Source organism: Myodes glareolus, chromosome 3, assembly GCF_982192425.1.
Source record: "Myodes glareolus chromosome 3, mMyoGla1.1, whole genome shotgun sequence".
In the NCBI taxonomy this organism is placed as follows: Eukaryota; Metazoa; Chordata; class Mammalia; order Rodentia; family Cricetidae; genus Myodes; species Myodes glareolus.
In genome coordinates, this window is record NC_142028.1 from 17,001,935 (window position 1) to 17,029,122 (window position 27,188).

The following is a 27,188-nucleotide window of genomic DNA, read 5'->3' on the forward strand; positions in this document are numbered from 1 at the left end:
AAATTAACCCACAATTCTTATCTATAGACTAAGACATTCTCATTTTGCTTCCTCTGCATCTGGTTGGTGACTGTGTTTCTGCCTTTACTCTTCCCAGAATTCTCTTAGTCTGGCACCCTGCTATACTTCCTGTCTAGCTCCTGGCCAATCAGCATTTTATTAAACCAACATGAGTGACAAATCTTTACAGTGTACAAGAGCATTATTTCACAGCAAGCCAGGTTGATCCATGGGTGGGGTTTTGAGGGACCACACTGAAAAACACATTTCAAAAAAGAAGAATCCAAGTTTTAACGTAGATCTTTAGACCCTGAAGCAGTACACACACTTAGCATTTTAGAATTAAATTGTCCTCGACTGTTAGTAGATCCTGTACTTGTCCCATCTTTCCTGAGCTTACTGTGTTGTCATCTAGATGCTCTTTCTTTTACGTTTTATTTTTTTTGGTTTTGTTGGTTTTCTGGTTGTTTAAACAGAGTTGTGCTATGTAGATGTGATGGTAAATGGGAAGACAAAAGAGTAAGCAGTGTGGTCATTTTCTTTAATATTCCTGGGAAATGAAGAATGATATTTGTTGTCTCACCGCAAAAGTCAAAACTATGGGAATGGAGAACGTGTCATTGTATGTCAGGGACGGGGGGAGGTCTATATAGGAATATCATGTGGGAGTTTTTTGGGTGATGGAATTGTCTTGTATCTTGACAGTGCTGGTAACAATGTCCTAGGTAAAGTTAAAATTCATAGACATGTTCATCAATTGTACTGCCTGGTTTTGTATTAACTTGACATAAGCTAGCGTCATCAGAGAGGAAGAAGCCTCAGTCGAGGAAATGCCTCCATAAGGATCCAGCTGTAAGGCATTTTCTCAAGTAGTGATCAATGGGGAAGGAGCCAGCCCATTGTGGGCAGTACCATCCCTGAGTTGATGGTCCTGATTCTATAAGAATGCAGGCTGAGCAAGCCAGGGAAATCTAACCAGTAAGCAGCACCCACTATGGCTTTTGCATCAGCTCCTGCCTCTTGGTTCCTGTCCTGCTTCAATTCCTGTCCTTGGCTTTCTTCAGTGATGAACACTGATTTGGAAGTGTGAGACGAATAAACCCTTTCCTCCCCAACTGGTTTTTTGGTCATGGCATGTCAGTGCAGCAATAGAAACCCTAACTAAGACATCAATGATGATAATCACACCCAGAGTCAATAGTTTGAAAGCCCTGTGTGGGTGGATGGCAGTGTCAATAACAGGAGTGGTAAGAGAAGAGGAAAGCTCAGGGTAGGTAAAGAGGGTCTCTGTAGAATTTCCATCAGAACGCAGACTGCAGTCAGAAGCCACCATCTTTTCTCCTGAGGACCTAGAAGGGCTGAGTAGCATTTGGGCATTGATTCTCTTTGTTATTCAAATGTAGAATCAGAAGTAATGGAATGAATTATTTATAGTGCGGGATTGTCACGCTCTGAAGACACAAAGCCCCCAGGTCCCTCATCGCAAGCAGGATAGCCTTGTGCAGAGTGTCCAGTCTGCAACTCTGCAAGGTCACAGCTCTGGTTTGCACTGATCTGCACATGCTAATGGGACAGGCAGAAGGAGAAGAGCCATTTTCCGGGCCGTTCTTTACACTAAAGATACTTTCTCAGCCGCTTTATCTCAGTAGAGCCCCTCTCCCTGTGTGATGTTCCTCACCAGTTAACTGTGGTTAATGTTCTGTTAACTTCCGGAGGACAGGTGACTGGTGACAGGTCACTGAGCTAGGGGTCTAGGGTTCCAAACAGCAGCCTGCACCACAGAAGCCACGTGCATTGAGGAGATTTGGAGTGTCGTCTTCACACTTTCCAGTGGCCCTGAACAATTCACAAATGGTTCCACTCTCACTTCAGGATGCTAACCGGGTTAGAGGGGAGTGTGCTAACTGCACCCCTGCCCCCTACCACTTCAAATTCCACTACCCTCTCTGCAGCTTCAGTCTGCCCCCTACAGGAAACCATCCAGGAATCCTGGCCTGGTGGCCGCTGTTCTCATTTGGAATTTTTATGGTCACAGTAACTCTTGGGTCTCCCGTGTTCGGTGTGCAGCATGCACCATGCTTCATGGTCATGGAGGGTAGAATAACATGGTTACCCTTTCTGTTGCTGAGATAAAACGGCATGATCAAGGCAACTTATAGACGAATTTACTTTGGTTATGGTTCCAAAGAGTTAGAGCGCACCATAACAAGGCAGAAGAAGCAGGCAGGCATGGTAGTTGGAGCAGGATGCTGAGAGCTCACACTTGAACCACAAGCCCAAGGCAGAGAGAGAAGGAACTGGAATGGCAGATGAATTTTACCTCTGAAGCCTACCTTCAATGGCATGCTTCAGGCAGGCCAGGCTCCTAAACCTCCCCGAAACAACAGGATTAAGTATTCAAATGCAGGAACCTATGGGGGATATTCACATTCAAGCCATCAAAACATCCCTAAAGCCTCACGTTGTTTACACACACACACACACACACACACATACACACACACACACACACACACACACACACACACACACACACACCTGCCCTGCCACAGTTCCCATCAAAGCTCAGAGCTCAGATCTTCTCCAGCTCCTGCCTCTCAGTTCGGTCCTCTCAGCCTGGTGTAATGTGCTGACTCTAGAGGACTCTTTCTCACACAAAGCCCGGTTTCATCTTTCTCACAGAGTCCTCCCGTGCCACCACGACAATGGGCATGATGATAATGACAGCAATAGCCATGTTAACAGTAACGGCACATCCGTGTGCTTTTCGCATGCCAGACCCTCTACCGCTAGACAGCACGCTCGGGAAAACTAGCTGAATCCTCACACTTGGTGCATAGGGTACTCTCCACAAGTCTGGGAACCGGGGCACAGAGAAGTTAAGTGGGTGGTGCAAGATCTCACAGCTGTCATGTGTCAGAGCTGGACTTGTCGCCAGGTAGAGGCTCCCCTGTTTATCATACCTGAATAGGGCAGTTCTCAACGTTCCTAATGCTGCGACCCCTTAATACAGTTCTTCATGCTGCGGTGACCCCAACCATAAAATTACTTTTATTGCTATTTCAGAACTATAATTTTGGTACTGTTATGAATTGTAATGTATCAATCTGTGTTTTCTAGTTGTCTTAGGCGAGCTTGTGAAAGGGTTGTTTAACCCCCAAGGGGTCACTACCCATAGGTTGAGAGCCATGGCCTTAGAGTGAGGCCTCTAAACTCTACTGTATAGATGTCAGTTCCCTTTGGGAGCCATCAGGTCATGCACCCCCCCCTCCTCATATCAGCCTTCAGCCTTATCTATAAGGCTCAAGCAAAGGAGAGGATACTGCTGGTCAGTTATAGTGCCTGGGTTTTCTCGCTCTATAGGCACCAAGTGGGTGTGGCTAGTGTGTCTATACTGTGTCTTTGGGCAGTTCATTCTGTCTAGACAGTTCTTTCCTTCTTCTGTCCAAGCCAAAAGCTCTTCTGTGTCACCCCCTGACTTGCCAATTGCTATGTGCTCCCACAAGGCCCAGCTTCTCTGGGGCTCCCGTCACTTTGTGCATTGCCCTGAGTCACCAGTCTGGGCCTTTTAATTGGCCAGTTCCTGGGCCTTTTGTATCTTCCACATGTTCTTTGGATACCCAGTTCTTCTTATTCAGGTCTCATCTCAAATGCTGCTTTCTCAGAGAGGCCTTTTGATGACAGGCAATCAAAGTCAATCTGTATGATTACCTGGTTCTCTTGTCATGGAACACTTTATTTTCACTGTCTGAAACCAGGAACTCCTTGCTGGGAAGCTACCCCGGTGCTTAAGAGCTCAAAGCAAGAAATGATTTATTGTATTGCAGTGTCTTGGGGATCAGATATCTGAGTAGAACTTGGCTGAGTGTGTCTTCTACTTTATGTGGCAAGGGTAAAGTCACCTGATCTTCACCTGGAGGCTAAGCTGAAAATGGCTGGGCTTGAGGGTCCAAAATGGCTTTATTGGGATCGCTGATGAGCTGGCTGAAATGGGTAGAGCAGAGAGTCCAGTGGGAGATGCTTGGGAGCACCCACAGATACTGTCTGCAGTTTGGTAGCATCAGGACTGGGACTGGGCTAGGTATATTGAACTCCTTATGTACTGAAATACTTCCCTTGGAGCGAGGTCCAAGAGGCCAGTGGTGAAGTGGCAAAGGAGCCATACTGAGTTCCTATGCTCAGAAGTTTCACGATGGTACTTCTGGATTTTCCTATGCTATGAAGAGACACCATGACCACAGCAACTCTTATAAAGGTGACTTGCTTACAGTTCAGAGGTTCAGTCCATTATCATCAAGGTGGAACATGACAGGGTCCAAGCAGACAGGGTGCTGGAGCTGGAGCTGAGAGTCCTACTTCTTGCAGGCAACAGGAAGTAGACTGTCTCCCTGGGAGCAGCTTGAGCATAGGAGACCTCAAATGTCACCCCTACAGTGATACACTTTCTCCATCAAGGCCACACCTACTCCACCAAGGCTACACCTACTAGTAGTGCCACTCCCTTTGGGGGGTCACTTCCTTTCAACCACTACAGTCTAGAATCAGGAATAGGGAACATAGGGATATGATGTGACTAGTAAAATCTGTGTGGCTAACTTTAGCCTACCACATATTTAAAATGCATGCATGCATATATATGTGAGTGTTTATACGTACATACATGTATGTACCTATGTATGTTTGTATAAATATCACCCACCACCCTTCTTTGACGTGAGCATCTTGATCTCATCTGGTAGTGCCACATTCTCTGCACCTAGAACCCTGACTATGCAGAATAAATACTTCCTGATTACAATATAAATGAAAGAATGTGTGCCAGGAGAAGCGAATGGCAGAACAAATAAACACTTGGATGAACACTTACGGTTCTGACTCTCCTGGGAGGTTAGCTCCTGGAAATAGGGCCTGATTTTTTTTGTCTTTTCTTTATAACTTAATACAGTCTTCTCCACTAATAGATGCTTGGTAAATATTTGCCAAATGAACTGATATATTCTAATTACCATAAAAGAAGTTGATGTGGTAATTTCCAGTATATACATAGGTGTTAAATGAGTGTGGCTATTATTAACAGATTAAAAAGAGCAAGCCCTGCACTTAGGAAAATCAACTTGCATATTTATTTGACTGTAAGAAAGCAAACTGAACTAGACCGTACCCCTTCCCTTGTTCCTCTTTTTTTTCATTGCCTCAAGCTCTGTAAGAAACTCTTACCTGAGGTGGCAGCAGCCAAACAGTCCCAGGGACCCACTTGGGGTTATAGTGAGGACCTTCTCATCCTCAGGCATCTTTCTCCCTGTGTGACTGACTAGCAAGGCAAATTCACTTTAAGGTCGTTAAGATAGACTGAGACACAGATGTGAAAGGTTTCAGGGTGCCAAATCTGATGCACACTCTCCAGGAAGAACAAGTGAGATTATATCTCTTAACATTCTGCCTTGGTGTTACCTCATGTGCTATGTATGAGCCTACAGTGATTGCCAGGAGCAAGCGTTGGATCCAGCAGAGAAGTTGAGATCAAGCAACCCTGACACCAGAAAAGGAAGGACAGCCTCCCAAGTGACCCCACCAAAGAGCTTATGACCCCACTTCCCCAGAAGCCAGGGCAAAATGACTCTTGGCTGCATCCAGGCTGGCCATGGAAAATCTCAGCTTGCCCTACTCCTTCACATAGCTCTGAGCAATATCCTTGACTCTTCGGGACTTTGGTGTCTTCTTCTGTGAAATGGGCCCAATCCCCAATGAGCCTCCTTTTCTTTAGTGTCATCTTACCAACTGGCTCTGTGCTTTAGAAACCCCAATCTGGGTGGACCCTAGAGAGAGACTGAGCTGAAGGAAGTCTTACGGTGACCAATGGTGATTGTAAGGAATGCTGGTTTGTTCTAATTCACTAGTTTAAAATCAGACAGCTTTTAAATCGAATTGTTATTGGAGTCTTAATTTTTTAAGTTATTTGTCAAGGTCCTACCTGTTCTAATTTAGATTCTTCACGGTACACTTTTTATTCTTCTGCCATACCCCCAAGACCGTCAACTCTCATGGAGGTTAAACAATAAGGCCTTGCATCTTGGGGTGTGTTTTATCACAAGGGCATTTATCAAAACATAGAGGCATTTGGGAGTTTTCCTTTGCGTCTTCTCCATGGGTCTCCTTAAGCATATTGTTCCCTGGGAATGTGAATTTTTGTTAAGTTCAGGGCCCAGTGACAGTTCTAAAGCGGTTTATTACTTAAGCCTGCAATAAAGCTAAGCAAGAACTTTCAAAGGAGAAGGCAAGCTTATGTCTACATCTGCTCTGGCTAATTGTGAGCCCGTGTCCTCCCTGTTGGCCCCGGACTGGCCTAGTTTTAGGGGCAGATTAGAGAATAAGACTTCATTCCGAGGGAACTCTGCCTCACGCAGGGAAATTTTAGGTACTGGAACTTTGCTGCCCCAGAAGCAGCTCACAGTTTTGCGTTTCCTACAGTATTAAGTACTTTCCTATGTATTACCTAAGTTATTAAAATACTATTTCCAGAAAAAATAATGGAATGTTGCAAGACTAAAGAGCTTGCCCATGCTCATGTTCCTGTAACAGGCATGAGCCAGGGCTAAATTCAATCCCAACTGCCTCACGCTAAACTCTGTTCAGAGGACAGTCCCCTCTATCCTTCCCATTGTAGTCTAGGTTGCTTCTCTGGTTATGTGCTCGCGGAAGATGCCTTAAATGGTCTAAGTCCCGTTCTCTTATTATCTAATTTGTTTTTTAATAGCTTCAATTCATTTTCAGATACTTCCTCCCAGTTGGTGGCTTGCCTTTTCATGGCCATAACTGCATCTTTTAAGGCAAAGTTCGGAATCTTGAGGAACTTCAATTTATCTTTATTTCTGCTGTTGGTGGGTTGTACACATAACGTATAGGCTTCGTCTAATTCTAGGCTACAAAAATGGTCTCATATATTTCCTCCTGAAATTTTTACAACTCCGAGGTAATTGCTATTGATCTATGAAGGTGAGGGATAAGGTTTGTGTTGTACAGGAACATCTAATTATCTTCATAGCATTTGTTGAAGACTAGCTTATCTCCATTGAACTGCCTTCGCCTGTGTATGTGCATGTCTGTGGGCAGCCACCCCATTCTGTCCACCTTCCCCTTCAGCTTCTTCACACCAGTGCTGGAATGGCTTGGAGCTCTTCCGCATGTCTTCACATCCTTCAGTGATGCCCTTCTCCTTGAAAATGGTGTTTGCTATCCTAGGTCTATATTTTTTTTTTTGATGTTTGATTTAGCTATGGATGTGATTATGAAACAGCACAGAGAACTTAAAGATCATTTAAAATATAAAGATCGTGGTACAAAATTAGAGAAACATCTTGGCTTGTGACTCCATCAGGAAGCGGAAACAGTGAGCATGGGATTCCACTTAGTTAATCAAAAATTATCCCATGTACCTTGCATACCTTGTTTTAAAAAATACTCAGATGATAATAATTTATATTAGACCTGAATTGGATGTGATTCCAATATCAACAGTACTTCAGAAACTGATATGGAACAATGTCTTAGCCAGTGTTTGTGTCTATTGTCATTGTCCCAGCCAAATGCAGATTTACAGATGAGGGAGTTTATTTGACTACACTGGCTGCTACCTCCCCATGCTAGCTTTGAGTTTGGAATGGCTTTCTTCAGATTTATGGGGAGTTCTATTTGACAGTAATGTGTGAAGTGTTCTGGTATCTGTCTCTTTTATTAAAGCATAACCTTGTTTACTGTAAGCTCACTATCTGCCGGGCACAGTGAGGAGTCACTCTTAATTAGGCCAGGGAAACACTGACGATAGTGGCCACCGCTGCCACTGGGAGCTATTGAGAAAATTACCCTCCCTAGGCCCTGTTTCATCATTTGTCCAATGAGAGGTTTAAGCTAGTTAACTTTGAGTGGACAACTCAACTCCAAAGTCCTCTGATTCTTCTTCTATCTTTATTCGCTTAAAAATTGTAACCTCTTTAAAAAAAAAACAAAGGATATTAATGATATAAATCACACTGATCACAAAAGGCAAGTTTTCCAGTTGGGGAAATCTGGTCTTTTGAGGCCCCTAAACACCCCACAACCACAGTGTGAGTCTTTGACTCTACTCTTACCTGTGGCCAACACAGCAACTCCAGTTGCTGCGACGGCACCTTGTGCAATGATCATCTAGAGCCCTTGAAGTCCTTACATTACAAGAAGTATAAGAATGGCCACTGAGCCTGGGGTGTTTTAAAAGCTCAGTGGTCCCCCAGATTGATGGGCTAGGTTTTCAAACACAGCTTTACAATAACCGGTACAGTATTGAAACCAAGAGGGACTTAAACTTCTTCACTGTCCTCAGTAATCCAAGGCACAGTTTTATGTCCACATTCTGTGTCATCTTAGCTATATTCTCAGGGCAAGAGTATTAAACAACCTGCTGCCTATCAGCAAACAAAATTTAAATGTACATGAGTTTAAAACAACATGGGAGCATTACTGAGCACCTATGGTCTTAGTTTGCTTTCCACTGCTATGGTAAAGACCCTGACCAAGGGCCATGTGGGCAAGTAGGGATTATTCGGCTTATATGTCCGAATCATGGTCTATTAATGAGGGAAGCCAAGGCAAGAACTCCTGGAGGCAGGAATTGGAAGACAAACCAGGGAGGAGTGCTACTTACGGGCTTCTTTTCCATTGCTTTTCCGTGTTTGTTTGTTTGTTTGTTTTCTTTATAAAAACCCAGGGCCACCTGTGCAAGGGTGGCACCACCCACAGCGAACTAGGCCCTCCGGCATTAATTACTAATCAAGAAAATACCTTGCAGACCTGCCCACGGGGCAATCTGTTGTGCTCTGACCAGGTGACCTTGTTTGTGTCACACAACCCTGTTGTGTGGCAGGTGCTGCCAAGTATGTCTTTCGTGTTGTGTTAAGTCCGTCACAGTCTTAAAGGCTGGGCACCGTCCACTCTTTCTTTCGGAGGAAGACATGTGGAACATTCTCTGTTAATGACCAGAGTCATCAAATAGTAAGTGGCAAAGCTGGTCTTCACGTCTGTTTCACATTCAAGCTTAAACTATTAATGACCACATCAAAGACTAGTTCTCAGTACTCAGCCAGTGCATTTCAGGAGTCGTCGAATTTATAGGATGAACCGTAGCCCTCAAACCCAGAATAAAAGTCCTGATGGATCACTTTGGGGTCAGTCTGATAGAAGGGGGAATTCACAGGAGTTTTCCCAAAGCAGTTGCTGTGAACTATATTTTGAAATAAAGGGCATGAATTGCCCCAAAGAGAAAGGTGAGTGTCTGTTAAAGAGATGGATTTGGCGAAGCTGTGAAAACACAAATGGCCAAATTATGTGCTCTGGAAGCAACATTAAGACCTAACTCACTGCAGGGTAATAAAACTGATGTCATAGGGATAGAATCCAAGACATTTCAATTCTGGTGCTAGGTGCTGGAGATAACACTCTCAGAATTTAAGCATGAGGGGAACATGGCTCAAATGACATGGGGTTTGCCAGTCATTCTGTAGCCGGTATCAGATCAATGGAATTTTGAGTGCTTTGAAGGTCAAGAGCAAAATCTCTTAGCAAAATATATTAGATATTCAAGCACTATCTTCATGAATATAATGCTGTGTGACCTTAATTGTACAATGACAGTGTATTAAGAGGCCTAGGAGGAGATTTTAGACAATTTTTGGAAATAAAGCTGGCTAATCTACCATGGTCAAACTGGATCACAACACTTTCAGGCCCATCATCGCTGGTATTGTGCTGGGTGCAAAGAAGGAACACAGGGTTATAGATTAAACTCGGGGTTGGGCGAATAGAAATCTCTTAACAATATGTATTAAATTGGGTTGAATTGAAGTCCACTTCCAGAAGGCAATTACTGCTCCTGCATGAGGACTAATGTGTTTGGTGAAATAGCGCTGGTTCCTTCCCATTATAAACTCCCCAATGCTGACTTAATGTCTCTTCACATTTTTCTAAAGCATTTCTTCCTTTCCCTGTCTCTGTCTGTCTCTCTCTCTCCCTCTCTCTTTCTTTCTCTCTCTCCAGTTCCAGAGACCTAATGACTTTTCACCCCCTTTCCGCTTTGGGACTGTGCCCAATGGCAGCACAGAGAGGAATATCCGCAATAACTATGCAGAAATGCATGCCTACATGGGAAAGTTCAACCAAAGGGGTGTAGATGATGCATTGCTCTCCCTCAAAACGGGGTAAGAATGACCTCCGAGCTCAGAGTGAAATGTTTCTCCCATCCATTAGACACAGACTGAACTGGTACCATAATCATGAAATCAAAGACCGCTGCCGAGTTAAATCTGACAGTATCATTCCAACCATTGTACAAAGGTTCCTGTTCTGTCATGCGCTTCTGTGTTACCATCCTGCGAATTGTTTTCTGCTTGCATGAATGTGGCCATGTAGTAGAAATGAAACACAATGACGTGTAGAAGGAGGGATCAAGGAGAGAGCTCATGTATGTTACACATGGGATGGAAAAGACTGTTCTGGGATCCACGGACACGGGGGAAATAAAAGAAGAAGTGTGCAAAACTTTTTAGATGGCAACAGCCAAGCATGTGTTGATTGAGCTTCAATCCCAGCTTTGGCTATCGTTCCTCTTTGCCCATCCCTGTGCCTCGTCTGCTCACAAACTGTAGATGGACATCACGGAGCTCACCAGGCACACTTGTCCTTTTGTTTGAAAGCCATCAACACTGGGCATTGGAAATGTTGAGATTTGGCGGCTAATGGGTCACACCGCTGTTTCCCTTCGTTCTATGATGACCACCAGCCTGAGGACCTTGTTTGGTTACCCTTGCACGGCAAGGTCTTCAAGCACCACCTAGGTGTGTGGACTCTTAAAATACTGTGAGATGCTCTAAACAAAGTCACAACAGACTTCAGAAGATGAGATCTGAAGTCAGGGTAGGAGAACTCTGGGTAGTTTAAACCATGGGACACCCATAGCTCCCAGTTACACCAGATATTTGGCATGCCACCAATCCATATTTTTAATAAGATGCATTTTATAATTTTATAAAATATCCTGTGACTTGTCATGTCAGAAAGGACTTGCTTTTTTTCTTTTCTTAAAGAAGGACAAAGATCTCCAACTTATAAATGTCTGGCCCGGGCTGGCGGGGTGGGGGCTGCATGTTCTGCTTCGTTTCGGACCTGTCACTTGCATGGCTTCATCTGAGCTGCTTCCTCTGTTTTTAATGTATGGGCATGTTGGTTTGAAACAATATGCATGCCTTCCTGCTCTTAGCCAGGATCTTTTCTCTACGTAACCCTTCTTCACAAAGCTCCATGTCTCACACCATGTGCCTATAGGTTTAGGAATTTGAATGATCTTGTTTCTTCTGTATGCCACCTTCTCTTGCAATGTTTCCCATTCGCTCTTGCACAAGCTTGGGCTGTCAGTCACCACTCGGGCCCCTCAAAGCAAAGTCAAATGATACAAGACAATAGTGAAACCTTTCTGACCACCAAAATAGCCATGCATCTCCTGAAGCATGTACACCTACACTTTTCCCCACTCTGGACCGTAATGAACTGAGAAATGAAAAACGTTATATAAATCTCACCCATGCTATTTGTTATCATTGTGGTGCTTACTTTTCATTATTTCTGTTATTATTTTTATTGATTGCTTTTTACTCCTTCTCCTTTTCAGACACAGCTTATGAGTTGGCCTCGGGCCCAACTTACATTCTTATCATTCCTAGTGGGAGGGGAAAAAATAAACGGCTCTTTTGAACCTGAAGTCCCATGAAGAACAACAGCCTGGGACGCAGGCTTTAGGCTCTGACAATAGTCCCACATGAGCCTAACTGGGAGCCAGTCCTCCACATAGCTTCTGGAACTGCACCGCTCATACTAATGGCCCAATAGGCAGTTCTGTTGTGTAATTTCCTACTTGGTATTTGTTGGTTCCTTTCTTTCCTGTGCAGGAAGCTTGATGCTTTCATCTACGATGCAGCGGTGCTCAACTACATGGCCGGAAGAGATGAAGGTTGCAAGCTGGTGACCATTGGCAGTGGCAAGGTCTTCGCATCCACTGGCTATGGCATTGCTATCCAGAAAGATTCCGGGTGGAAGCGCCAGGTAGACCTTGCTATTCTGCAGCTATTTGGAGACGGTGAGTTAAAGAAAGGGGAAGTATTCACTTGGCTTCAACCCTTGGCCATTCTGAAATAGCAACCTTTCTTCTCTGGATATCTAAAACAGCTTGTCATGGGATACGATAAGACTGAAGAGCTCTCTTTAGACTGCTAGGGCCACCATAACAAATGACATGGATGGAACGACATAAACATAGGGTTCATCGTGTTGAATTCTGGGCACTACAGCCAGTTTCACTTGAAAGTGGTAAAGGAGAATTCTCGTCATGCTTCCCTGTAACATGATTCCTAACTGCTCTCAATAAAAAAAAACCCAGAGTCAGATATCAGACACAGAGATTCATCTGTGTCTGCCTCCTCAGTGCTGGGATTAAGGTCTGTACCACCACTGCCTGTCCTCCATGGCTAGTTAGTGTGGTTATCTCTGTGTTCTGATCTTCAGGCACAGATCTGTGTTGTGATCTTACAACACAAACAAAATATCACCACACTTGTCTCACGACTTTTGATGGCTTGTTGGTTCTGCTTGGTCTTCCTTGACCTGTGAAGGCACCACTTAGGTCTCCACTTTCATTCTTCCTGGGTACGTGTTTCTGTTAGAAACATCATCTCTCTCTGAATTCATACTTTTCTTAAGGTCAATCATATGAGATTAGGGCCCACTGTGTTCCAGTGTGATCTTACTATGATAAATTACATCTGCAACGACCCTATTTCCAAATACATCTACATCCATAGCTACCAGTATACACACACACACACACACACACACACACACACACATATATATACTGGTAATTTATATAAATTGTAAGAAGACACACTTGCACTAGGTAAAAGATGAAGGAAGGTATTAAAGTAGTTGGTGACAAGGGTACATTTGAAGATTGTGTGGTATAAGAAAGCCTTCAGGGATGCAGTAGGCTACAGATAGATACCTCAGATAACACTCCATGTGTAGCCCAAAACAGTAGGGTAGTGTTCTATCTGTTCCCAGAGAAATGAGTGTGTGGCTGTTTCCTCATCCTCCACTCTGTCCTGCCTTGATTGTCACGTCTGAAGAGGTAGAGGGAGATGCAGTTACCAGACGGTACTTTACTGTGCCTTTCCAGGGTGGGCTGAACACTGAGAAAGTTTGCTTCATTAAGCTACTATCTTTTGAATTTCTCTTCCCTTCCTTGTCCAAAGCATCAGCTCTTCCCAGCAGCCCTCTCACACAAACTGATGCAGCTGCACATGCGCCTCCCTCTGCATGGTTCTCCAGCTAATCAGCCCTGTGGGTTTGTCAGTTGTGGCTAGAGGACCTTTGTTTGTCGGGGAGGACATCAGAGGCAAACCCAGAGGTGGGTTTTCAGACTACAGCTGGATCTGGCGGCTGGAGTAGTTAGGAAAAGCATTGTTAAATCAAAGAAGGGAATAAAAGTGAGTGGATTCCCATCAGGAAGAGCAGGGAGTTTGTAACTGGAGCAAACCATGTTGGTGTAACCATTCATAGCCAAATGGCTTCTTAGTCTATAACCAAGTGCATCAGTAGAGAGGACTTCGGCTTTCACTGGGCCATGCAAAGTTCAGACTTTCATCCAAACCAGAATCGACTGACCAGTATCCTTCATGAGATTTCTAGAATTTCATTTGTGTGAAATTAGTGACATTCTAGGGTACATGTTTTATTTCATCATTTTTTGCCCAAGAGTTTCTACTGAATAACATCTACATTTCTGCTGACTAATATCCAGTGATTGTAGATAAAAGTAATTGAGATCTGACAGAACTGGAGTAATCAATGTCCCTTCAACAGGGTTGAGAGGAGGCAGGTTCCACTGGGGTGGTTTTGTTTCATTCAAACTTGCTCCTCTTTTGCTTTCCATATTTTTCTCTTTAAGAGATTGTGGGAGCCCATGTGACTCCATTTCCATCTGGATTCCATTCTGACTATAAGTCATTTGAGTTCAAGCTTGCCTGCTCTGCTTTATCCAGTAACCTTGAGGGCTGTGAGAGACTTCTGACTTTGCCTGTGAGAAAAGAACCCTCTATCTAGTAGACAGTATACCGCTGATGACAAACCTCAGGAACCTAAGATAGAAAGTAAGACTGCTCCCAAGCAACAAGCGCAAGTTAGTTAGGAGGTTGCTCACTCAAGGACAGAAATGGTCTTGTTAGACACTGACTGACCATCTGTGCTGTGCTTTGTTCTGCTTTTGTATATAAGCAAGTTCCGAAATAAACTCTGGGCTATTTGGCTATTTCAGCATGATCAAACAGACCTCCCGATTCTATCCTGCATTTTCTGTCTCTGTTCCTTTCATCTGACATTTCCTTGGTCTTGACGACCCCCAATTCAGGAACCCTAGCTGACTCTGTAGAAGCCAACTCCTACAAAGGATCTGTAATTCTGAGAGACCATAGCGGTTCAATCTCTCTCCAATCTCTTTCAAACTCTCCTTCCCCAATCTAATCTGCTCTGTATAAGTCCCAGCTTTTGCCCATTTGATTATGCTATCCCCACTGTTTATAAAATAAAGGACAGAGTGTTTAACCCCAGAATGCTTGCATTAATCTTTTTATTAAGCTTTCTTGCTGAGCATCATTCTATTTGAACTGTTTGTTTATTATTTTTGCCTCTCCCTAAGCCCCTGTCTCCCACCTCTTCCCCTTTGATTATGCTAGTCCTGCAGTCTGGGATGCTTTTATGTACAATATAAATTAAAATCCATTCCCACTCTCAAGTTCTCTCTTCTTTTTCTCTCTCTTTTTTTTTTCTCTCCACATTAACCACTTTGCCCAAAAACTGTCGTTTCTAATTTGAACCCTTGTTCTTTGCATACTATATTGTGGGTAACTCTGAACACTGAGCTGCCGGTTTGCACGGGATAAGGGAGAACCACAGGGAAGTTCCATGTCCTTCTGCCATCTATAGTTCATTCGTTACAATGTCACTGAATACTTAGGGGTATATTGATGAGTTGAGATGTAATGACATTAATAAAAAGTATTCATTTTCTCTCTTGTTTGTGTCTCTTTCTGTTATGTTTTGACCCCCTTCAACTCTCTTCCTGCTTTGTCTCCCCTTCTCTTTCCTCCCCGCTTTATCTGTTTCCTTCTGTGCCCTCTTTCCAGGGGAGATGGAAGAACTGGAAGCTCTCTGGCTCACTGGCATTTGCCACAACGAGAAGAATGAGGTTATGAGTAGCCAGCTGGACATCGACAACATGGCAGGCGTCTTCTATATGTTGGGGGCAGCCATGGCTCTCAGCCTCATCACCTTCATCTGTGAACATCTGTTCTACTGGCAGTTCCGGCATTGTTTCATGGGTGTCTGTTCTGGCAAGCCAGGCATGGTCTTCTCCATCAGCAGAGTAAGTGTTTTGACGTAGAAACCTAGAGCTCGTTTAGCCTTGTTCTGTGCCAAGCAGAGAGACCCAAGAGGGTGCTCGTTGCAGCCTTATGTAGCTAAAGCATGAAGCCACGTCATATGCTTGTCCCCAGGAATCCGTGGGAGAGAAATCCAAGCGTTTCTAAGATGGGTGGTGCTATGTTTTCTTCCATTTGAGACTCAGATGTTTGATTCACAGTTTTAAAAAGGCAGATCTCTCAACACAGAAAATTTGAAATTTCCCCATTTGCTTTTTACATCACCATTAACTGATTCTGCATTAATCACTTGATCCTTAAATAGGAAGGTGTAACATATCTTAGTCTAACACTCAAAGGCATGTTGCCGGTGGTCTTACTGTTCTTAGATCTTAACCACGTGTGAGATACAGGGGATTGAAGAGTCTAAAGGTTGGGTGTGGTGGCACATGTCTATAATACCAACACTGTAAGAATGTATAACATTTAAAAGAACCTAACAGAACCCAAGTCTTGACTTCTAAGAAACTTATATTCCAGAAACTTACTTAACTGGGGCAAGACTTCAGACTAGGTTAGGAGTCTTTATTTCCAGTTCAGAGTGAGGTACCAGGAAAATAGTTTGGTTTTGAGATCTTCATTTCCAGTTCAAAGTGAGGTATTGGGGAAATAGGTGGGTATATGAACCTCAGATCACAGAGGGAATTTTTTTTTTTAGAGAGAGTAGGATTCTCCTGGCTTTGCTAATGCAGCTGAGGGACTCACACATGAGTGGTGAACTCACATGACCTTTGAGGATTGAGGATCGAACTCCGTATATAACCAACCTTGACTCAAATGGAGTTGTGAAAGGGAATGGATTTCTCATTAAGTTGTTTCATTCTCTGGTCATTTTCCCGTAGTGTTTTAGTGGCAGGGAACAATTTCTCCATTTCCTCTCCAGCTGTCAGTTAATGCAGCTCATTCAATCACATAAGAACAGGAGAAAGGAAATTGTGGGACTCTGGGTCCCTGTGCCTTGGGTTCCTCTGTGTAGCCCTTCCCAGAAGCCACAGAGGCAACAGAGAAAAGAAATCTCATCCGTGGCCCCCTGACATGAACACTGTCTTCACAGAGGAGAACACTTAACATGTCCCCTGTCCACAGTCAAGGGGTCAGAAGTGAGAAGCAGAAAGTGAGCAGAATGCCCCCCCAGGAAGACCTAGTGTCTCACAGAGTCTGACACTTCTTCACCACATAACTACCATCTTCCTTCTGACCTTTCCTGCTCTCGGCCCCACACATTCAGATAAGATTCCTTCCCCAATTACTGTTCTCAGATGAAAAGATGCAGTTCAAAGTCACTTCCCTTGCCATCCACCTCCCATGGTGGCACATGAATGGTGAGCAGTAGGGTGACCTGAATCTAGATGTGGGGAGACCAGTGGCCCAGGAAAGAAACCCATCTCATCTCATGGATGCTATCCTTCAGTGCCCTGATCAAATAACTCTATGCCAGGTGTTCTTTATCAATACTAATTTAATGAAACATTAATTGATTGTGATAATACTTCATATAAGAAGAAAACCAAGTTAAAAAGTGGATAGAAGAGACCTTAGCAAGGGAGCTATTTATTCATATAGAGCCCTAGACATTCGCCCCAGTTCTTCACTCCCACAGTGTAGGCCACAGCAGTAGAAAACCCTCCTTTGACCCCAGGGCTTTCTAATTCTCTGTGTGATTCAGTTCATGCTTAGCTACAGACAGCATTGCTCCCTGGTTATTTGTGGACCACAATTCTAAAAGCTGCTCAAAATCAGGGCTAGAGACAAGAGGCCACTGTGAGGGCCATCAGTCAGGAGTGGCCAACCAGAGCAAAAGAGACCCAGAACCTGTGGTGAGAGACCCTGCTCCCTCTGTTTGCCATGTGTTTATAGCATGAATTCTTTTATAAATTGTGAAAATCTGAGTGTAGGGAAGAAAACGAAGACAGATCGTGTTTGGAGCTGAAGCACAGTTGGCGTGTCATCTCACTGTTCAAGTCCCCTGGTATGAGCATCTCCCTCTCTGGTGGCCAGCTTACTCTCCTCATAATAGAAATTTGCTAAATTCAAGGAACTCCATCGGCCAAGCTCTGAGTCACATGTCCTGTGAGCGTGGTTCACTGCCTGCCTCTTGCTTCCCCTATCTTTGTCTTGCCTCGTTAGACTGTTAGTGGTAGCACGCCCGCTGTCTGTGTTGTGTTTCCGTTTCTCCGAACTCAATGACACCCTCCTATGTCCCTTCAGGGTATCTACAGCTGCATCCATGGTGTCGCTATAGAGGAGCGCCAGTCCGTGATGAACTCCCCTACCGCTACCATGAACAACACACACTCCAACATCCTGCGCTTGCTCCGCACAGCCAAGAACATGGCCAACCTGTCTGGAGTAAACGGCTCCCCTCAGAGTGCCCTGGACTTCATCCGCCGCGAGTCCTCCGTCTATGACATCTCTGAGCATCGCCGCAGCTTCACCCATTCGGATTGTAAGTCATACAACAACCCGCCCTGTGAGGAAAACCTGTTCAGCGACTACATCAGTGAGGTAGAGAGGACATTTGGCAACCTGCAGCTCAAGGACAGCAACGTGTACCAGGACCACTATCACCATCACCACCGGCCACACAGCATCGGCAGCACCAGCTCCATTGACGGGCTCTACGACTGTGACAACCCACCTTTCACCACCCAACCCAGGTCAATCAGCAAGAAACCCCTGGACATCGGCTTGCCCTCCTCCAAACACAGCCAGCTCAGCGACCTGTACGGCAAGTTCTCCTTCAAGAGCGACCGCTACAGTGGCCATGATGACTTGATTCGATCGGATGTCTCAGACATCTCCACGCACACTGTCACCTATGGAAACATCGAGGGCAATGCAGCTAAGAGGCGGAAGCAGCAGTACAAGGACAGTCTGAAGAAGCGACCGGCCTCGGCCAAGTCGAGGAGGGAGTTTGATGAAATCGAGCTGGCCTATCGTCGCCGCCCACCCCGCTCCCCAGACCACAAGCGCTACTTCAGGGACAAAGAAGGGCTCCGAGACTTCTACCTGGACCAGTTCCGAACAAAGGAGAACTCGCCTCACTGGGAGCATGTGGACTTGACCGACATTTACAAAGAACGTAGTGACGACTTCAAGCGAGATTCGGTCAGTGGAGGTGGGCCCTGTACCAACAGGTCTCACCTCAAACATGGAACAGGCGATAAACATGGCGTGGTAGGTGGGGTGCCAGCTCCTTGGGAGAAGAATCTGACCAATGTAGATTGGGAGGAGCGGTCTGGGGGCAACTTCTGCCGCAGCTGCCCCTCCAAGCTGCACAACTATTCCTCTACGGTGGCAGGGCAGAACTCGGGCCGGCAGGCCTGCATCAGGTGCGAGGCCTGCAAGAAGGCTGGGAACCTGTATGACATCAGCGAGGACAACTCCTTGCAGGAACTGGACCAGCCGGCTGCCCCTGTGGCTGTGACATCCAATGCCTCCACCACCAAGTACCCTCAAAGCCCGACTAATTCCAAGGCCCAGAAGAAGAACCGAAACAAGCTACGCCGGCAGCACTCCTACGACACCTTCGTGGACCTGCAGAAGGAGGAGGCCGCCTTGGCCCCACGCAGCGTGAGCCTGAAAGACAAGGGCCGATTCATGGATGGCAGCCCCTACGCCCACATGTTTGAGATGCCAGCTGGTGAGAGTTCCTTTGCCAACAACAAGTCCTCAGTGCCCACTGCCGGACACCACCACAACAACCCTGGCGGCGGCTACATGCTCAGCAAGTCGCTCTACCCTGACCGGGTCACGCAAAACCCTTTCATCCCCACTTTTGGGGATGACCAGTGCTTGCTTCACGGCAGCAAATCCTACTTCTTCAGGCAGCCCACGGTGGCAGGGGCATCGAAAACAAGGCCGGACTTCCGGGCCCTTGTCACCAATAAGCCAGTGGTGTCGGCCCTTCATGGGGCTGTGCCTGGTCGTTTCCAGAAGGACATTTGTATAGGGAACCAGTCCAACCCCTGTGTGCCTAACAACAAAAACCCCAGGGCTTTCAATGGCTCCAGCAATGGACATGTTTATGAGAAACTTTCTAGTATTGAGTCTGATGTCTGAGTGAGGGAAGAGAGAGAGAGGTTAAGGTGGGTACGGGAGGGGTAGGGCTGTGGGCCGCGTGGTGCGCATGTCCTGGAAAGAGTCGGGGGTGAACTTGGCTCCCATTCGCTTTTTCTTGTTCTTTTAATTTCTCTATGGGATCCCGGAGTTCTGGTTCCTACTGAAGGCAGCCCTCGTGGCCGGCACCATTTCTCCTCCCTCCGCAGGTCTCTTCTCCCCGCATCTGTCCACCACTCCTATAGCCATGAGAGGATAGAACGGGCCTCAGTGTGGGAGGATGGAGAGGAGACAGGAAGTGCTTGCTGCTTGTGGGCTTCTTCCTAGTGCGGAAGTGCCCTGAGCCCTGAGAGGGAGGCTTTCCTGAAACTGCTCTTTTTTTCAGGCTAGGAAGTGAAGGCAGCCTAAGGAAGGCCCTTTGGCGTCCCGCTCATAAGAGAGAAGGGGCTTTTTGCTGAATTCTTGCTGGGTGGTTGGTGGTTGCCTAGGGACCCTGTAAACAGCAGAGGGCAGGAAGTGATTCTGTGCTTATATATAAGCCAAATAAAAAGTTTGCCTCAGCCCCATAAAACTCTGCGGTGGAGAACCAAGGGGGAAGGCCATTGGCAGACGAGGGATTCCTGAGCAAATTGGGACATTCACTGCAATAGTGCCCTATGGTTCACTGGAGGCAAGAGTAGAGAATTCTGTGTGCACATATGTCCATGTACATCTGTACCCACTTGTGGTCAGCTGCCTCTGAGTAAAGAGGGGGGGAGCCTTGGCTCACTGCCTTCTTCCGTAGGCTTAAGTAATGTACTTGTTTTGGCTTATATATAAACCAATGCCACAGGTTACCAGGATTTGGGCTAGCTCTCCCTTTTCCCTTCTTCAGAGAGGCTGGAGGTTCTTGACAAAGAAAATTCTCTACTATAGGAAAAGTATATGACAAGAGAAAGTGAAAGGAACTGCAACAACCCTGCAGACTGATATGTCAGTGTTGTCTATAGTTACTATAGCTTAGGCGCAGAACTTTCCAGTAAGGCATGAGGGAAATCGAAGCAGCCATGAGTCTTTTATCCAATCTCAGAGCAAAAGGTTCTAGAAAACTCTTTTAGGCATTTAGCTCCTTGCCTGGCTAAGGTTTGAGGAAAGACTCTCCACAGAAGGTTTGGAAGAGGAGAATCATTCACAGTAGGGTAAGTGAGAGAGGGGGATGTTTTCAATGCTTTGATCCCTTCTCACTTAACCTAGAGCTGGAAGGGTAGGCAAATTCCTCCAAAGCCGGTGATAAGTGACAGGGGACAGACAGAGGAGAGAAATGAGCTTGTCCTCCAGGGTACAGCTCTGGAAGCCAGAGAGAACCAAGATTTGGAGTATGACTTGAACTAATGTGAGCACTCCTGAAGGAACCATTTCTCTTCCGCAACCCCCAGTTCCCTCTGATTGTACCACTCAACAGTAAGCATGTGTGCGTGCGTGCATGCATGGGTGTATGTGTGTGCGTGTGTATGTGTGTACATGTGTGCGTGTGTATGTGTGTGTGTGTGTGTGTGTGTGTGTGTGTGCGTGTGTGTAAAACTCCAGGTCCAGGGATGGGGGTGCTGGCAGGAGTGATGCCCCCTCGCTTAAAGTTGGAAATTGAAGAAGGGAAATGAATATTTGTGTCCCTGCCTGTCCTGAAACTTGGGGTAGGGGTGTCCTATGGGTCAGTTCCACTGTCCTGCCGTCCCCTCACACAGGGTGGCATCCAAAGAGCCCTGGGTTTGTTTGGAAGCGTGACTGCAGAATCGCCTTGTCGCACACAGGACACATAAACCAGAAAGGTGCTCACCCTCCTCTGGAACGAAGCCGCCATGTCTCTTCACGTCACACCCTCCAGGGCTGCTCTTTGCCTTCCTGGTTGCCCTGCCTCACGACCCTCCCTCATCTTTCATCCTCGACTGCTGTCTCCCACCTTCCTCCTTGATTTTTACCTCAGTATCTTTCATTTAAAAGCCAACCGAAGGCCTTGTTTTCTTTCTAAGATGAACGTGGGGGCAAGGGGCTGAACCTCTCAACAGTCTGGAGAGAGGAGCGTGGAGTGCTTTACTTTAGGTTCCAGGAAAGACTCTGAGAGAGGTCAAAGGGTGTGAGGCAACTACCGGAGGAAGGAGAAGGGCCATAGAAACATTGCTTCACTCTGGCTCTGTCCAAGGGCCAGGGGCTCATCCCTCACTCTTCCTCTTACCTCACCCCTTTAAAACTGAAAAAAGAAAAAAAAAAGCAAACCAACTAACCTAGCGAACAGCAATCTAGAAAACAGGGGGCTCTGATGGTCTCCACGGGCCACAGAAATCAAGATGGTGTTTATTTCATATGTAAATATTTTGTTTTCTAATTAATTTTGTATAGATAAAGTGGTCTCCTGTGAGTATTCAGGGTGTTGAGCTGGAGGGAGTGGGGTGGGGATGGGAATGAGGGGGGAATTATTTTGTTATGGGTTTTCATTTTCTGTTGGGAGGAATTGTTTGTTATGGCCTTTGCTTTGGAGTGTCTGGGAAAAGTTCATGGGAACAGAAGCCACAATGGTGAACAAACCAGGGGAAAGTCATTTCTGTCCATGCCCCGCCTCCAAAACCTGTCTTCCTGCTGGTTTGTGAGAAGTGATCTTGCACTTTGGCCTGAGTTTTGCAGGGTCCAAACCAGCACTAAGCAAAACTTGGTCTGACTCTTGTCTTCTAGGGAGACCAGGAAATGATGACTCTGTCAAAGACAAACTGGTGGCATCCGATTTTTCCTTGTCAGTACCTGGGCTTGCAAAGGTTCCCCAAAGGGCTTGAAAAAGAATTGAGGTCTACTTACCTCCCATCCTTGGCATGGCTGAGAGGTTTCTGGAAGCTGGATTCTGAGATATCTCACAGCAACCTTCTCTGATTCTTATCCATCATCCTACCAGTCTGACATATCATGCTCTAGTACCTGACCATCCTGTCCCCCATCTGTGTGCACCTATAGAAAGGACTACTTCAGGCACACCCAAGAAATGTCCACTCTTTCTCCTTCAGCATCATATGGTTTCAGGCTGTACAAGGACAGCAATGGATACAGGGGTCTTACAGATTTACATGCCTTTCTAGGAACATCACCCGATCCCCTCAAAACTCATTAGCCTAGTAAAGTAATAGCTAAAATTAGTTTCAGAGGTGGTAAAGAGGCCATTTGAGGGACAGTACCAATGGTGGCTTTATATTTGCCTTGTTCTCGTTACTGCCATCAGGAGGGTGCTATTTTGTTCGTGTTAGGTGTCGCAAATCTGATTCGATATAAACCGGACAAATAAAATCTCTTTTACTGGGTTGTTGACTTTGTGAAAGATAGCAGCCTCTCTCTCTCTCTCTCTCTCTCTCTCTCTCTCTCTTTCTCTCTCTCTCTCTCTGTCCCCCTCTCTCATTTCTAAATTGATATGTCCAGCATATTGCCCTTCCCCCCTATTCTCCCGCCATCAGTGGCTGCCAGTGAGATAGATAATTTAACTATCCTAAACCCCTTATTTGGCCTCAATTGATTTCTCCAACTGAATTCTTGAATTGGGACCAAAGTAAGATATTCATGGCCTTCTCTAAAAAGAATAAGGAAATGAAGTCTGTCAAGTTTTCTATGTGAAATTCCACAGTAGCAAGTCAGTTGAATACATCAGGAAGAATTCCACAGCTGTTCCCATCTCCATCCCTGATGGATATGGACCAAGACCCAATCCATCCAAAACTGTGAGGTTCTGCAGAGCCCTGAGGAGCATCTTGTGTTCCCTGGTGTCCTTCAGAACCCATGCTTTCTCTCACAAGTGCTCTCTACCATTGGGAAAGTGGGTTGGTGGATGTGGTCCCACATCACTCCTCCTAGTGGCGATGCTGACACTTCAGCATGCCCAGTGACCTCAACAGTCTGATCCTTGAATTTGCCTGAGCAAAGATGTGCACACCCTTTCAGAGTGCCGCATGTGCAGTGGACCTTGTTATTCCCAGGTTGTCACTGTGTATCCTCGGCCAGAGCTTGGGAAACACCCTTTGTGTGTATTCCCTGGGACTGGCCACAGCCATTTTGTGATTGGGGACAAAAATCCCAGATGATCCCATTAAATGTTGGTGGTGTCAGTAGTGCCCAAACGCATGTGTAAAATAGGAGTCCTCTATACAGTGCCGTGAATATCACTTGCCCAGTCTTCCATGGCCATCAGGAATTGCCCCAGGAAGAATTCTCTGCAGAGTGCTGGTCACCTGCACCTCTCATTTGAGAGCTAGGGTTTCTTTTGCTCTTTCTTTCTTTCTTTCTTTCTTTCTTTCTTTCTTTCTTTCTTTCTTTCTTTCTTTCTTTCTTACAAGTTCGAGATTTAGGGAAAGATTAATGTTTGGGCAAAAGCCTTTGGAAAAGTTATTCCTAAACTCACTTTTTTTTTTCCTTTAAATCACCATCTCTGAAAAGGCCCTGTCCTTGCTTGGCACCCTGTGTGTGTCTGTTTGGGTGTGCTAGGAATGATTCGGGTATGTGCATAAATGATGTAATGGCAGTTTACTGGTGAATGTGTTCAGTGTTTCTGGGCATTGTGGCCATACTATATGTTCCCAAAGCCATATAGAAAATGTGTGATCTTGGGGCTGCTGAAACACTATGGCATTTCTGCCTTTGCTTTCTTTGCCTTGGTGTCAGAGAGGGTTCTTGCTTGCCTAAGGACTCTTTAGGGGCAAGAAGCACCCTGAGGAGGTCAGTCATACTGGGGTGGCTCTGGCCTTGCCAATGGCAGATGACCTGTGGCTTGCTTTCAAGATCCTGAGAGAGCCTGCCAGCTGTTGACTTCCCAGGCAGATTTACGACATTCGGGCTGAGCTGTTTGTCTGCGGCTGAAATGAAAGCGTTCCCAGGAAGAGTGACACACTAAGCCATATTAGGGATTTGTACATTTAAACACCTAATCTACATTAGGATTTTCATTCCTTTTTCTGGGAATAAGCGACCGTAAGCCAGCAAGAGAAAGAAACAGGCGCATCATGGAGAAACAGAGCAGGGAAAAAGGATAACAGGTCCAGAAAACAAGTCCTTTAAGCCATGCTTCATCTCTACCTGTTGAGTTAAGGCCCACGGGGACCCTGGATTAGGACTTCTACCTGGGATCTGCTTTCAACACACAGTCATGCACACAGTTTGGAGATAGCTGCATTCTACACCACATAGGGCAGGTGAGAATGGTGACCCGGGGAACGGAAGACAGTCGCCTTTCCTCAAATGCAAGATATTGCGTAAAGAGCTGCAAGGAAAATGTTCAATCATATTTAGCATACAATCTATTAGTATATTATAAAATCACTCATTATCTCTTCTTTGTTCTAGATCAAATAATCTACCCGTTAACTGATTTGCCTATGCTCTAAGCGTTTCTAGTTTCTTTCCCCTTATTTTCTGTGAAGGAGCCAGTTGATCCTCAGGTACTGTTTAACCTGTGGGCCTCCGATATGCTTGGGTCAACGTTAAAATGCTCGTTTGTCATTCCTAGAGCTTTGAATATTGACCTAGGTCTAGGATTCCACCTAGTTTGGGGAGGTCGCTATCTGTAAGGTCACAGGCTGGATGAACGCATCCTACCCTCATCCCAGTATCACCACACAAGGTCCCTGTGAGTTCGTGACTTGGCACGTAAACTATCTACTCCCACAACAAAGCCGCCATCAAAGCCTGGAATGAAAGGCAGTGCTTTTGCCATGCCTTGAAGAAATTGGTGAAGTTCCAGTGTTCTAGGTAGTACAGAAGCAAGGAGAAAGAGCTTTGCTCATAGTATTGGGTTGTCCTGGCAATGCCGGCAATGAGTGGAAAATGTTGGGAATCCGGTGTCCTTGGTCAGTGACGTCGGAGCTAATCTTTATGAGCTGCTGGTGATGTCCATATCTTGCTTCTGCTAGTGTGACTGCGGCTGGTGGTGCTAATGGGAACTGAGAATGGAAAGTAGAGTGGATGGTAGAGCTGCTAACAGTCCTGGGATGCTGGTGTATGGAGTTTCCCGCAGCCTTGGGATGCTGGTGCACGGAATTTCTCACAGCCTTGGGATGCTGGTGTACTGAGTTTCTCACAGCCTTGGGATGCTGGTGTATGGAGTTTCCCACAGCCCTGGGATGCTGGTTTATCCCATCTGTTTTGGTGAAAGTGAAAGTGGTCCTTGGTGCAGGGATCAAGTTACAATGAAGAAGCACAATTCTAAGCCCATCACAAAACTATTATTTTAAAGCTATGACTTCCAACTTGAACTCTGTTTATCAATTAATAATTATTTTAAGCTTGTGATTTAAAGAGCGGTTCAGAAAAAAATAAAGTAAGAAGCTCTACATAAATATGTTAGTTCAACTAAACCAATGTCTGTTGAGCATTTACTATGTCCTTGAGCTAATGCTGAGAAATATAGAAAAGATTTTAAAATGGAGTATGTTATACTTGTGTAGGATATGCAAATGCATAAGTATAAAATATTTAAATGTATGTAATGTGTATAAAATAGGAGTGCATAAATTTCTGTGATTTGACATGCAGGTTTAATATTTTCTGGTTTCAGGCTTTGAGTCAAAGATATCCATTATGTTACTGAAGAATGCCATATTCTCAGTACATCCAAATCTCCACATCATAGTTGAGCCTTGGTCACTTCTGGGATTATCACACATTCTAAGCTAACCCTCAGAGATTCCCACTCAGGCCACAACCATGCATTTTCTTCACTCATCTTTGTCAGCGTCACACCCGAGTACTCTTTGTCCTGTGCACCAGAGTCCCCTTTGTGATCTTTTGTGGTCCTCTCCAGACAACAGGACTTCTCCCTGCGGCACCTTCCCTCCCTTCCACACAGCTGACCGTGTTCCTCTCAAAACACAATCTGGCAGCCATCTGTTGGGACAAATCTTTCCATTCAGTTAGACCCTTGAATCCCCGTCTATCTTTGCTCTCCCAGCCATCTAGAATAGATAGTTGTTCTTCACATGCACACCCAATGCTTACAGCTCTGCAATGAGTCTGTAATTTGCTACTCACCTACAAAATTCGAAAGCAGTATTTCTGTTCAGCGTCTTACCACAAACCCAACAGCGTTTTCATTTCCCTGTTATTCATCCTTCGGTGTTCCCCTTTGGGAAGTGGTGTGTTCTGATTTGCATCTTAGCTCTCAGGTCCCCTATGACCTCACTGGTTTCTGCTTTTGCTCAGCCTTTACTTGGTCTGGGTTCCAAGTTTGATTCTCCATGTAAACTCCTCATGATCTTCCCGACTTCCACAATATTTATGGCTCTGAGTGAAGATGACTTTCAAATCTTCTCTCTTAGACCCTAATTTTCTCTTCAGCGTAATGCACATATTCCCAATCACCTCACTTCAGATTGACGCAAATACCCAGATCTGCACCCAAACCAGCATAATGATGAGCAGGTTCTCCTGGCCTAGTGGTTCCATTGTTCATCTGTCGCCACACTTACGTTTTGCCAGGAACTTTTGCCTCCTTCATGTGCCTGATTTTGCAAGTATAATCGTTTGGAAAACCTATTGATTCTCACTCAAAGGTTTTCCCACCTCCCTTTGCTTTCAGACCCT

The 27,188-nt window shown here is 45.4% G+C and overlaps 1 protein-coding gene across 1 annotated transcript in view; it reads left to right on the forward strand.

Annotated features, from left to right (window-relative positions):
* Window positions 1-25,963, forward strand: part of Grin2b (glutamate ionotropic receptor NMDA type subunit 2B) — a 448,578-nt gene extending 422,615 nt beyond the window's left edge. Inside the window, exons 11-14 of the mRNA XM_085687259.2 lie at window positions 10,066-10,226; window positions 11,970-12,157; window positions 15,258-15,496; window positions 17,760-25,963. Coding sequence (XP_085543385.1) covers window positions 10,066-10,226; window positions 11,970-12,157; window positions 15,258-15,496; window positions 17,760-19,613 — 2,442 coding nt within the window. The 3' untranslated portion in view covers window positions 19,614-25,963. The remainder of the gene's footprint in view (window positions 1-10,065; window positions 10,227-11,969; window positions 12,158-15,257; window positions 15,497-17,759) is intronic.
* Window positions 25,964-27,188: the final 1,225 nt, after the last annotated feature.